The 14,491-nt window shown below is 40.1% G+C and overlaps 1 protein-coding gene across 3 annotated transcripts in view; it reads left to right on the forward strand.

Annotated features, from left to right (window-relative positions):
- The window catches only part of cyfip1 (cytoplasmic FMR1 interacting protein 1), a 229,254-nt gene that overhangs the window by 201,797 nt on the left and 12,966 nt on the right, over nucleotides 1-14,491 (forward strand). For all 3 annotated transcript variants that reach the window (XM_041198917.1, XM_041198916.1, XM_041198915.1), the window contains exons 26-27: nucleotides 451-581; nucleotides 12,980-13,052. In XM_041198917.1, the coding sequence (XP_041054851.1) occupies nucleotides 451-581; nucleotides 12,980-13,052 (204 nt within the window). The remainder of the gene's footprint in view (nucleotides 1-450; nucleotides 582-12,979; nucleotides 13,053-14,491) is intronic.

Raw genomic sequence — 14,491 nt, forward strand, 5'->3', positions numbered from 1 at the left:
AAACTTTTGAAAAGTGGCTGAACGGGCACCTTCTTATTGTAGCACCCTTGCAGTTACTTGCCTTGTATTGGAGCTAGGTGCTTCTCTGAAGCTGGAAGTCCACCCAATGTCCTTAATTGAAACAGAAATCCACATCCATTCTAACTTAAGGGCTCAACGACGTGAAAATCTTAAATTTATTCAGTTTCCCACTGGATGCGGGTTCCTGACCGGAAAACAAACCTGGCTCCAGTTTCCCACCTCCATACCAAAAGCTCAAGAAATCCTTGCTGTTTTTTGAGTCATCTCAAGACCTTTAATGTCTACCTAAACCACTGGAAAGACAAATGGGGTCTTGGTTTTCCTTCATCCTAATGGCTGTATACAATAGATAAAGTTAACATTCCCTTGTTTTATTTTCATGAAATGTGTAATCATTTAGGTTTAACAAATTATATTTCTAAATGGCAGGAATTCTGGAATTCTTTCACCACCAACTGAAAGACATTGTGGAATATGCGGAACTGAAGACTGTGTGTTTCCAAAATTTACGAGAAGTTGGCAACGCTGTTCTTTTCTGTCTTCTTATTGAGCAGAGTCTGGTAGGTAGTATTGCTTAACTACTGTATACCTGGTGTAGAAAGTTATCAGATTCCCCAACTCACATTGGAAAATCCATTGGAAATTGTTCCTTTTCGCCCATCTGTCTCTCACCTAACCTCACCTCCCCACCCCCTCATGGGAAAAAAAGCCGGTGAAGGCAACATGCTCAACCCAAGTGAAAATTCTATGGTTTGAAGTAAATTGCTCAGAAATGAAAAGCAGAATTTCTAAGTAACAGTTGTATTTTGAGATTTTTATTATATTATGTCACTATTACTGCATGCATAAATACTGTCAACTATTAAATACATTGCTAAGGATTATGTATTGCATCAGGGCCATAACTTCCAGAAGGGCAAGGGCAGCAGATAGATGGGAACGCCACCACCTGGAAATTGCCCTTCAAGTCACTCGCCATCTTGATTTGGAAATATATTGCCCTTCCTTCATTGTCACTGGATCAAAATCCTGCCACTCCCTTCCTTACAGCACTGTGGGGGTGCCTACACCACATGGACTGCAGTGGTTCAAGAAGGCAGCTCACCACTACCTTCGCAAGGGCAACTAGTGATGGGAAATAAATGCTAACCAGCCAGTGAAGCCCACATCCCTTGAATGAATAAAAAAAAACTTCCAGAAACTGTCCAAGAAGCTGGGCCTGCTGCACCTTGTTCCTGTGTCAACTTAAAAGCCTGAAGATTAAGCACTGGGGTTCTTTGGTACTTTCTCAATATCCTCCAGTTATAGTCAGAAAAGAAATGACTAAATCATTAAAATACTTGACCAAACACAAATTTAAGCATCAACTCAAATTCTACATTTCTTTGCCCATGAGAATAATCAAATGATAAATGACCATTTCAAATACTCAACACTGGTTAATTGCATTTCAGGGTGAGTCTCACGAGGTGTTTGATGATTTTATTGTATACGTATTCTTTAACCACCTACCCTGTTAATAACTAGATACTTATTCAGCTTGTTTCTGTGCTTATTCTTTGAGTTTGCTAAGCAACACAGCACTAATTTCCATTGTAGTTTGTTCACATTATAAACCGCTCAGAGGGAAAAACTCCCTTTCTAAGTGCAATACACCCACTGGTTCCCCTTTATTCACAGCAAAGAACTCCAATAAATTGGTTAAACATGATTTCCCTTTGACAAAGCCATGTTGGCTCTGCCTGATTGCCTTAAATTTTTCTAAGTGCCTTGTGTGACAAACCCTAAGGAAAAGAAAAAACCTCAACTTTTGAAAACAGAGGCTGAGAACTGCAGGTCCCAGCAGACTCCGTGCATGCGCCAGCTCTAAAATGACCGCACGTGTGCAGATCATTTCTTTTTCTGAACTTCGGCTTCTGCATATGTGCCAGCCGGAGAATAGTCGTACATGCACAGTTAGGGTGTGTTCACATCTTCAGGCCGGTAGACGGCTCTGCGCACATGCGCGGTTTGTTCTTTTTCGTGTTTTTAGATTTCAAGTCAGCTCTGCGCTTCCGCAGAAGAGAAGTGGAAGAAAGTGAAACAGCGCGAAAAGAAGTTCAGGTGACCATCAACTTCTCCAGAGTGGAGCGCCATTCTGCAGAAAATGCCAGAAGCTGCAGGATGGGAGCTGCAGGGAGCAGATTTCCCAAACCAGAGAAGCAAGCTCCCAAAACTAGGGAGTGGGACAGAAGGGAGTTCCAGAAAGGTAGTTAAGTCAAGGAACAAGGACGGAAATTAGAAATTGGTCCTGTTCAGTGGATTTGAAAATAAGGAACAGAGGGAAAGGCTCCAAATTAGAGAGAGAGCTCTGCAAGGAACGAAGTGGGCTTATGAGAAGCCAGGAGATCTGAGAAGACAGCCGAAGGGCTGTGACTCCTTACTACAGGTTTTTGGAGCAGTGGTGTCCTGTTTGGCACAGCCGAATACCTGATTGTGTGTGGAGGGTGAAGCCTGATTGCACATAGAGATCTAGGGTAAAGGAACATAGGAAAGGAGAGTGCAAAACCTTGGAGGTAGATTGTTGTTGAAGACATCTGAGTGGAACCATTGTTTGGGAGAGAATTCCAAGGCCTGTTCTTCAAATATGGGGATTGGAAGCCCTCTTGAGAAAGACAGGATTTCAGTGTGACTGATTGGCTCACTGTGTGACAACTGTCTGGAGGGTTGATGAGAAATCCTTAGAAGCTTGGTTTTGAAGTGTGGTGTGTCTGAGCACAGTTCATCTATTCGTTTACATAGACTGTATACTTACTGTGAACATTAGAGTATAAGATAGGTATTGTAACTAGTGTTATCTTTCTGAATTTGTATATATCTGTAATGGTATAGTTGGGGTGAAAGAGTAGTGTAATATAATTCATCATTTCTTGTTTAATAAATGTTATACTCTTTTAAAAGTTTTAGACTCCTGTGACTCTGTTCAGTCGCTGCCCTCCACATTTCTTAAAAAAAAAATAAAAGTTAAGATATATCAAGCCAGGTTCCACCCTGACATCTGACTTGTCCAGTTGTAACACCAGCTGGGATCATTGTAAAGTGGGGGCTTGTCTAGGATATCATAATGAGATGGGATCTCTGGTGGGATTGGAAATCTTCAAAGAAATAAGGACATGGAGTTACTGTGCATAGAGCAGGATTTGCTGTAAAGTATATTACACTGGTTGGAATTCAAAAGTGGCTTTGACTGTTGCAAGACTTTTCTGGGAGTAGAAGATGTAACAGTGGATCATTTGAAATCCTTAACTGAGGCTAAACTGAGGGAGTTAGCAGATAAAGTGAAGGTAGAGATAAAAGTGAAATTTCTTAAGGATGATATGATTCAAGTACTTGCCCAGCATTTAGAATTAAAAGAGGGGATCCCTGAAATTGGCATGTCACAGCTAGAGGTAGCAAAAATTTGGTTATAAATGATGCAGCTTGAGATAGAAAGAGATAAAGGCAGAAGCTTGCACTTGAAAAAGAAATTGATCAGAAAAAAAATTGAACTGGAAGGAAAAGAGAAATGAAAAAACTTGAATTAGAAAAAAAAATAAGAGCAAAAGAAATGGAAATGAAAACATTTGCATTGGAAAAGGAAAAAGAAATGGAATGCTTTGAGTTTCAAAGAGAGAAAGAAATTAGGCAAACATACCTTAGCTAGGGAAAAGTTTAAAGGAAGAAAGAAGAGATAGATGATGATTCTGATTCCCCTGAGAAATTTGATTTAACTAAAAATCTTCGTTTAGTGCCCAAATTTACAGAGGATGGGGTTGTAAGATGTTTCACATGATTTGAGAAGATAGCTGTGAAGTTGAAGTGGCCAAAGGATGCATGGACTTTAATGGCACAAAGTGTCCTGACAGGTACAGCTATGGATAAGATTAGCATGATCTGCTGCAATACACCAAATTAGTCACTAGTTTGGCAGAGGAACAATCTGCAAACTATGAACTGGTTAAAAAGGCAATATTCGATGCTTATGAGCTTGTCCCTGAAGCTTATCAATTAAAGTTTAGGACTCTAGGAAAGAAACCTAATCAGACATTTGTAGAAGTTGAAAGAGAAAAAGAAATGTTATGGGATCAATGGTTTTGATCACTAAAATTAGAGAAAACTTTTGAGAATGTGAAGAAAATTTTGATTATGGAAGAATTCCGAAATATTGTTCCAGTAACCATGAAGACTTAGATGAGCTTCAAATAACAAAGATATGAGAAGCAGAAGTTTTTGCAGATACCTATGATATCTCACACAGGCAGTTACAGGGGAGGAAATGGTTGTATGCGAATCAACAAGAAAATTTGAGAACTAGAAAATATGGTAATGGGAAAGATAACATTTCTAGAGAGCAAACAGAATGATGCCAAAATAATAGAAGAGATGGACTAGAGCCTAAGTGACATTAAAAAATGGTATGTTTCTATTGTAATAAACGATATACTAAAACTGATTGCTGGAAATTAAATGGGAGGCCTAGTGCAGTAGTAGAAACGCCTAAGGAGTCCTCAGGAAAGGTTGCATCAGAAAAGGAAATAGTTTTCAAACTCTAGCAGTGGTACAGGTGAAACGTGTTCCTGCAAAACCTATGGGAAAGGGTGATGTGGCTCAGGATAGTCCAGAGAATTCTTCTTTGATTACTGCTAGAGTCAGGCTGCTGGAGGTTCTGAATGTTTTGTCTCTAAGGGAGAAAAGTTATCTTATTCCTCTGACAAGATAAGTAAACAAATTAAAATTTAGAGGGATACTGGAGCAGGTCAGTTGTTGATGGTGACTGATGATACAATTTGTGCTCCAAATACTTTTATCTTCATTAAACTATTGAAAAGGGGTATTAATAGAAGTTATGCACCTGTTTCATCGTGTGAAGTCAATTTATGAAGTGACTTTGTAAACAGAACTATTATGATGGGAATTATTCCTTTCATCTATGGAAGGGGTAGGTTTTATTCTGGGTAATAATTTGACTAGTGGAGACAGTAATTTGGTGACAACTGTATTGCAGCAGGTGGTTGATCATGTTAATCTTAACCAACTTCTAAAAATTGCTGTGGCCAACAATGAGATGTCTATTGCTGATAAGCGACTGAAGGAAAACCTGATCAGTGTACAAAATTTCACGTATGAAAGAGGAGTTTGCTAATGAAAGAAGAGAATTGGTGAGAACAATTGAGAATAAGTTGTAGAAAGTAGAACACTTGACTTGAGGACTCAATGTCTAAATGATAAACTTGCAGAAGCAGATTTGATAAAGGTCAGTCAGATTTGATGAAGGTCATCTTCAGTTAAAACTTCATGAACTTCAAGCATCTAAAGTCTTTATGAAGTATCGTGAAAAATGCCTTGAACAGGAAAACAAATTTGTGGTGAATCAGGACAATTGGTTGAATGCTGAGTTAAAAACCAAAATTAGTGAACTGTTGGAAGTTCGTCGTGCAAAGAGCAATGAGGTTCTTGAATCTCAATGCAATCTGGAGAAAATGAAAGAGGAGATATGTGGTATGAAGTGTCACTGTTCCAAAGTTGTTCCTGTGACTAAAAACTCCTTGCCGAATTATGATCCTGTTGAGAATAGAAGCAATGCGAGTAACATTATTGATGTATCAATCTCAGTAATGGGACCTATGGAAGCAACAGAAGTGCCTGCAGAATTGAAAATTAAGAATTGTCAACAAAAAGGACTGAAACCTCAAAATGATCTGGGAGGGTCAAAGACCAGACTTAAGGATGCTTGCCAATGTTAACACTCGAGATGCAACAGCTGGAATCCAGAAAAGTGGACAGTTTGCAAAAAGCCATTTGAAACCGGCAAAGGAGTGAAATATATAGCTTATGGATTATGTAAAAGAATTGAAGGGTTAGAAAGAGCAATAAAACTCCAAAGGAAGTGATCGACATTGCTTCAAGAAAATTAAAAAGACTGTTTGAAATGGGATTGGAGGAAACAACAAGATTGTAAAATGCCTGAAGCTCAAACCAAGCAGGGGTATGAAACCCTTTTTTGTGAACAGGAAAAGCATCTCAATAACATTCTTGAAACAACTAAAAGAGAGTTTGATCAGAGGAGAAATGAGTTAACACCCAAAAGTGCCATTCTGACCTTATTATCTCAAAATGGGAACCTATCACTGAACTTGAAAATGAAATTGAGAATGGACTTACGCCGACTGCTAACAAAAAGGGTGATTGGGCTTTGGACTTAAATAAAACATTCTTTGTTGAGTTAAAGACAGGGAATAAGAGGAAAAAGAAAGATAAAGTTTGAGTTACAAAAGCTCTGTGATGTGTAAATTCTGCTATCTTGTTACATTTGTTAACTTTTATTTTAGTTAAATCTTTGTAATTGTAGGATATGATGTGTGGGTGTGAAATGAGTTTATTTGTATGGAATGTAATAAGTTATTTGTCAGCAGTTCATAAGTTCTGGTAAAGCAGGTGTACAGCCATTGTAAAGAAACCTACACTATTGCAAAGCTTTCTATCTTTTGAGAGAAAAGGTGTGATGAGCCCTAAAGAAAAGAAAAAAAAACTTACCTTTTGAAAACAGAGGCTGAGAACTACAGTTCTCAAGTCTCTCTGCATGTGCCAGCTCTAAAAAGGCCACACATGCGCATATTGTTCCTTTCTCTGAGCAGCTTCTGTGCATGTGCTGGCCGGAGAATGGCTGTATATGCACAGTTGGTGCACATTCATGTCTTCAGGCCGTTAAATGGACCTGTGCACAAGCGCAGTTTGTTCTTTCTCGTTTTTTTAGATTTCAAGACGGTTCAGCGCTTGCGCAGAAGAATTGGAAGAAAGCGAAACAGTATGAAAAGAAGGTCAGGTGACCTTCTACATCCCCAGAGTTGAAGGGCCATTCTGCAGAAAGTGCCAGAAGGGGTAGGACAGGAGCTGCAAGGAGCAGACTTCCCAAACCAGAGGAAAGGTCCCAAAACTAGTGTTACCTTTACAAATTTGATTCAAACTGTAAAGGTATAGTTGGGTTGAAAGAGTCATGTAATATATATCATTTCTTGTTTAATAAATGTTTTATTCTTTTGTTAAAAGTTCAACAGCAGACTCCTGTGACTGTTCAGTAGCCATCCTCCATGTTTTTAAAGCAAAAATAAAAATTAGGATATATCTAGCCAGCTTCTACTCTGATGTCTGACTTATCCAGTAGTAACACCAGCTGAGATAATAACAAATGCCATAATATCTTTAATAATAGCTTCTAACATTTTATCTATGACACATGTTAAGCTAACTAGTCTACAGTTCCTTGCTTTCTGTCTTCCTCCCTTTTTGAATAAAGGAGTTACATTTGCTATTTTTCAAACTAATGGAACCTTCCCAGAATCCACGGAATTTTGGAAAATTAAAACCAATGCATTAACTATCTCACTACCCACTTCTAGTAAATCCCCAGGTCCTGATGGACTTCATCCTAGGGTCTTATCAGCCCACCGCTCCAACAGTTTGCAAATTCCCCAGGCTCACTTTCTATAGGACCAACATTCACTTTAACTCTTCTTATTTAAATATCTATAGAAACTCTTACTACCTGCTTTTGATTTTCTAGCCAACTTTCTCTCACTCTCTAATTTTTCCCTCCTTATTAACCTTTTAGTCATTTTTGCTGTTCTTTATATTCTGTCCAGTCTTCTGATCTGCCACCCATCCTTGCACAATTATATGCTTTTTCTTTAAGTTTGATGTAATTTTTTTTAGTTAGCCACGGATGGTGGGTCCTCCCCTTGGAATTTTTCTTTCTCGTTGGAATGTATCTATTCTGAATATTCTGAAATATCCCTTTAGATGTCTGCCACTGCATCTCAATTGAACTGTTCCTTAACCTCATTTGCCAGTTCACTTTTTAGCTAGTTCTGCTTTCATTCCCTCATAATTGCCCTTACTTTAAGTTTAAAATTCTAGCCTTGGACCTACTCTTCTCTCCCTCAAACCGAAAGTAAAGTTCAATCATATTTTGATCGCTGCTACCTAGGAGCGCCTCCACAATGAGACCATTAATTAATCCAATCTCATTGCACAATACCATGTCTATTATAGCCTGTTCTCTGGTAAGCTTCAGAACATACTGTTCTAAGAAACTATCCCTAAAGCACATTATGAATTCCTCATCAAGGCTACCGTTTCCTATCCGATTTATCTAGTCAATATGTAAATTAATATCCCCCATGATAATTGCCATGCCATTCAGACAAGCTCCCATTATTTTTTCCTTTATACTCTGCCCTACCATGTGGTTACTGTTAGGAGGGCTGTGCACCACTCCCACAAGTGACTTCTTGCCTTTGTCATTTCTCATCTTTGCTCAAAACATCTCCACATCCTGGGTTCCTGAACTTAGGCCATCCCTCTCTGTTGTGTTAATACCGTCATTAATTAACAGAGCCACCCTTCCATATTTTCCTAGCTTACTGTCCTTCCTAAATGTCATGTACGTTTCAATATTGATGTCCCAATCTATGTCATCCTGCAGCCATGTCTCTATAACAGCTTTCGGATTGCACTTATTTATTTCTATTTGTGCTTTCAGTTCATCTGTTTTGTTACAAATGCTACATGCATTCAGATACAGAGCGTTTCGTTTTATCCTTTTATTATTTTTGTAACCTCTGGCCTTACTTGCTGATATACCCTTAGTTTTGTACTCTCTGTCTCTTCCTGTCATGGTTTGTTCATCATTTCCCATCTCTCTCTTTCTCTCTTTTCTCTCTTGTCTTTGATTTACTACATCTTCCTAAATTTGATCCCTTGCCCCCACTGTTTAGTTTAAACCCCTCTACTTCCCTCATAATGTGGCTTGCTAGAACACCGGTCCCTGCATGGTTCAGGTGTAGACCATCCCAATGGTACAGTAGACCATCCCAACGGTACAGATTCCACTTTTCCCAATATGGTGGCAGTGCCCATGAACTGGAACCCACTTCTCCCACACCAGTCTTTGAGCCACGCATTAATTTCTCTAATCCTTTTTGCCCTATGTCAATTTGCACATGACTCAAGGAATAATCCAGAGATTATTATCTCTTGGGGTTCTGCTTCTTAATTTGGTGTCTAGCTCCTCATACTGATAGTCTGCATAGTGCAGAGCCTCTTTCCTAGTTGTATCCATGTCATTGCTACCTACATGGAACACTGACTAGATCCACCTGCTCCCACCGCAACTTCCTCGCCAGCCCTGAGCAGATGTCCCAAACCCTAGCACCGGCCAGGCAACACAGCCTTCTGGATTCTCGCTCTTTGCTGTAGAGAACAGTGTTAATCCCCCTCTCTATACTGACCCCTACTACCACTACATTCCTTTTTGCTCTCCCCAGATGAATAGCTTCCTGTACCACAGTGTCATGGTCAGTCAGCTCATCCACCCTGTAGCTCCCACTCTCACCCAAACAAGCTGAAAGAACCTCAAACCTGTTGGACAAAACCAAAGACTGAGGCTCCTGTGGTTCTGCCCTCTGGACCCCCTTACCTGCCTCATTCGCCGTCACAGCCTCCTGTCCCTGACCACTGACCAAATCACTGTCTGAAGAGATGTGACTGCCTCCTGGTACGAAGTATCTAGGTAACTTTTCCCCCCTCCCTGATGTGTTGCATGTGTCTTTGGCTCAGCCTCCAGTTCAGTGACTCTGAGCCAAAGTTCCTCAAGCCGCAAACACTTACTGCAGACATGTTTACCCTGTATCCAGGAGCTCCCACATGCGCAGCCACGGCACGTTGCCTATCCTGCCACCCTCAATGTGCCTTTATTAACTACTGAAATTATTGTATTCAATTAATTTTCCTTTTTTTAAAATTCATTTCATTAACCTTACCACCAGTTTGTATACTATTTTAAACCTTAGGAATAGAATAGACCTTAACCGCTTACCAGCTACTCACCAAACAGCTTGCTTCTACCCCTGTAGTACAGCAAGAGCCAATCTTTAAAGGATGAAAAAGTTAGAAAAGGTAAAAGCAAAAAGTTAATTGTTCACTGATTACATAGGATCTAGAATCGGCCCATTCAGCCCAACTGGTATATGTTGTGATATCGTCTTATGGGAATGTGCAAATGAGCAAGTAGCCAGGATGTAGAGCAGCATGTGAGCAGCAGCTAGTAGTGTGTGTCGTGTGCGCGTAGAATTGCTGCAGTGCTGTCCTCATTAGTTGTTGAACCCATAAAGTATGCCGAGCAACCCTGTATTGTTTCTTCAAATAAACCAAAGCAATGTCTCGTTTACCAGTCCTGTATGTGAGACTGGTAAGCAAACATAGAAACTCAACATTATATACACCAATAATTATAATTCATAAGAGCCTCCCACTCTAATTAAATTTGCCCAAACTGCTCCCAAAATTCTCTATTCTCTTCTCCTTCGTGTATGTGCCAACCCTCCCCTTTAATGTGTCAGCGTCATTTACTTCAGCTTTTTCATTTGCCAGAGAGTTCCACATTCTCTGTGTAAAGAAATTGCTACTAAATTCTTCATTTCACCTATTAATGGCTATCTAATATTTATGCCCCATTACTCCAGACTCATAAGCGGAGACAGTTTTTCCACATCCACTCCATTTTAGCTCCTTTATAATTTATATCCAGTGTCCTCTTCGTCTCTTTGTTCCAGAAGAAGAGCCCCAGAATGTCCAGTTCTTTACTTATCGTTTTCATTCAGGAAAAGGAACCTACCATCCCAACGTAATCTGGTCTACATGTGACTCCAGTTCTGCACTATACTGATTCTTAATACCCTCAGCTCAAATTGGAAGGGGCAATAAATACTGCCTATAATAAAAGCAAAATACTGCGGATGCTGGAAGTCTAAAACAAAAACCCAGAAATTGCTGGAAAAACTCAGGTCTGGCAGCATCTGTAGAGAGAGAAACAGAGTTTGCGTTTCAAGTCCATTTGACTCTTCAGAGCTCTGAAAAAGAGTCATACGGACACAAAACATTAACTGTTTCTCAGTCATCAGACTCGATGGGCCGAATGGCCGCCTCCTGCACTGTAAAGATACTGTGATATATAATGTTGAATCCTCCCTTCTCATTCAGTTTTACATTCTTTAATAACATCTTGACTTGCCTTAGGTTGAATGTGTTCTGAGGCTTTTGTACAAAATACAGCTTTTAGACAACTACTGAATATAAATTTCAAAACATCTTTTCCACGTTCCAGTAAATGGTGCTTATGTTTTTGCATTTTTTTCAAGGTTGTTCTGTATTGAACTGCGCTTCATTATCTAGTAAATTAGCAAAATATTTCACAGCAACAATTTTTTATGGCATGTTCAGTAATTATATATTTGCCGCTATTTATTTCTTAACAAAGAACTTTATTAATTAGCACATTAATTAATTAGCACAGAGTTCCTCAGGGTAGTGTGCGGGGCCCAACCATCTTCAGCTGCTTCATCAATGACCTTTCTTCCATCATAAGGTCAGAAGTGGAGATGTTCGTTGATGATTGCAAAAAGTTCAGCACCTTTTTACGACGACTCAGGTACTGAAGCAGCCCATGTCCAAATGCAGCAAGACTTGGACAATATCCAGGCTTGAACTTACAAGTGGCAAGTAACATTCACGCCACGCAAGTGCCAGGCAATGACCATCTCCAACAAGAGAGAATCCAACCATCGCCCCTCGATGTTCAATGGCATTTTCGTCACTGAATCCCCTACTATCAACATCCTGGGGGTTACCATTGACCAGAAACTGACCTGGATTGGCCACATAAATACTGGGGCTACAAGAACAGGTCAGAGGCTAGGAGTCGTGTGGTGAGTAACTCACCACCTGACTCCCTAAAGTCTGTCAACCATCTACAAGGCACAAGTCAGGGGTGTGATGGAATACTCCCTACTTTCCTGGAAGAGTGCAGCTCCCACAGCACTCAAGAAGCTTGACACCATCCAGGACAAAGCAGCCTGCTTGATTGGCACCACATTCATAAGCATTCATTCCCTCCACCACCAGCGCACAGTAGCAGCAGTGTGTACCACTTTCAAGATACACTGTAGGAATTCAGCAAGGCACCTTTGACAGCACCTTCCAAACCCATGACCACCACCATCTAGAAGGACGAGGGCAGCAGATAGATGGGAATATCACTATCTGGAAGTTCCCCTCCAAGTCACTCACCATCCTGACTTGGAAATATATCACCATTCCTTCACTGTCACTGGGTCAAAATCCTGGAGCTCCCTTCCTCACAGCACATGTGGGTGTACCTACACCACATGGAATGCAACGGTTCAAGAAGGCAGCTCACCACTACCTTCTCAAGGGCAATTAAGGATGGGCAATAAATGCTGGCCCAGCCAGTCAAGCGCACATCCCGTGAATAAATTTTTAAAAATTGATTTATGTCCTCTATAAATTTGTTTATTAAAACCATTGGATGTTGAATTTTTTTACACAGCATTTAAAATAAGTTGCTTTTCAGTCCTTGCAAAGTCAGAATGAGTATAGCTTTATTAATTTGCAACTATTGAATGATATTATAGAATGATACAGCACATTTGTTGTTGTTTGAGCCCATGATTTATGAGAATTATTGATTGAAGAATTATCCAATTAGTTCCAGCCCATGCTCTTTCCCCATAGCTCTACAAATTTCTAATATACAGTGTACCTCTTTTTTTGGAAGTTACTATTGAATAATCCAATTTTCCCATCACCCGTTGGTATGAAAGCACCTCAACTCTGCCCTTTGTAGGAAGCTGTGCCATCCAGGGAAGAGGAATCCTTGTGAACCAAGCTCACATGCTCATTGCTTAATTAACAGCTCATGCCCTCTAGCACAAACCTGCTACTGAATGTAATTAGTTAAGAATCAGGCAATTATCACAATCATTAATTATTTCATTAGTTTTTTATTTGTAATACAATAGCAAATTTTTGTACGGTTTTCTGCTCCACTTTGAAATTGTTGCCTGAATTTGTCTTTTCTCTTCAGTCTCTAGAGGAAGTATGTGACCTACTACATGCAGCACCATTCCAGAATATTTTGCCAAGAATCCATGTCAAAGGTAATTGCTGAGAGCACCAATTATTTGCTACCCAGTGAGATTTTCTAGTCACTGCTATCAGAAATGTAAAAATAGTCACTTGGAAGTATAGAACTTGAGTAATTGCTGAAGAAAGAGACCTGTTGTTGAAGCTTTTCCTCTTGCGCTCATCAGGACAGAGGCAAGAATGCCAAATTTCAACAGGACCAATTTAGATTACATGAGAAAAGAGGTGCTGATTGGTTGGCAAGTCAGCTTTGATTGGTCGAGACCTTGCCATAGCAAATGCACCAGGGAACTTTTGTTTATTCAAAAAAGGTGGTGGCTGGACATATTCCTTCTGCCTGCACAGGATAGGCCCCTGCATATGAATGCATATAGTCTCTAGCAAGCATAAGTGAGCTACATGGCGAGTCCAACTGATAATCTTAAATTGGTTGTTAGTGTATTTAGCACACTCAGGATTGCTCAGCGAATGCTGCCCATTCTACCATTAGATATTATGTTCTGAGTTTTGCAAGAACTGGTTGGTTGAATACAGTCAGTACTCTGCCTATTGCGAGCAACCGAAGTGATGTGTTGTTTGATACGGTCTGCCAGTCATTGGTACATATGGCCTATATACCTGGCATCACACTGGCACTGAAATTCATATACCACATTACTTATTTGTGTGATAGGCAGTTAGTCTTTTTGGCTTGATGCCAGCATCCTGTTCGTGGAAAATGTTACTCATATTGCCACTGCATAGTAGCAGCATGAAACCGTTAGCTTCACCTGTTGTTCAGACTTTTGAGATACTTCAAAATTTGAGTTATACTGGGCACTATTCTGGTCTGAAAGTGGTGGCTTTTGGCCCATTCATGAGCGAGCAATGATCTGATCGAGATAGCCATTATCCCGTGGATATCTTTGCACCTTAGTTTGAGTTGCAACTCATGCAATTGAATTCAGCTTTGATGACACTAGGTATGTCCAAACAGATGGTGTTGCCATGGGACCCCCTCCAAGCCCAGCCCTCGCTAACATTTTCTTCCGTTTCCAAGAGAAACGTGTTTTCGAATAAATGACACCTAACCACCTACCCCTTGCATATTTCCAATACGTAGATGCTATTAGAATCAGCAGCTGCATTGAAGAATTTCCTTACACATCTTAATGTACTCCATCCCTTTGAAATAGAGCAGTCTTAACAAGCTCCCTTTCCTCTACATGTTAGTTGAGAAATTCGGTAAATGTTCTCTACGGCTGCCGACTGCAAGCCTATCTTTACTGCTGAATATACACGTTGGGACAGCTAAAGCTCCATGCACTACAAGATAGGCCTTATTGGCAATCTCATAAATAGGGCATGAAGCATTTACTCACTTTGCAATCTTGATGTTGGAATAGAGTGCATCAGAGCTGTCCTGAGGGAAAATGGCTACTCAAAACAGATCATTGCTTGCTGTGTGTCGCCA

Source organism: Carcharodon carcharias, chromosome 11 (genome assembly GCF_017639515.1).
Source record: "Carcharodon carcharias isolate sCarCar2 chromosome 11, sCarCar2.pri, whole genome shotgun sequence".
Lineage (NCBI taxonomy): Eukaryota > Metazoa > Chordata > Chondrichthyes > Lamniformes > Lamnidae > Carcharodon > Carcharodon carcharias.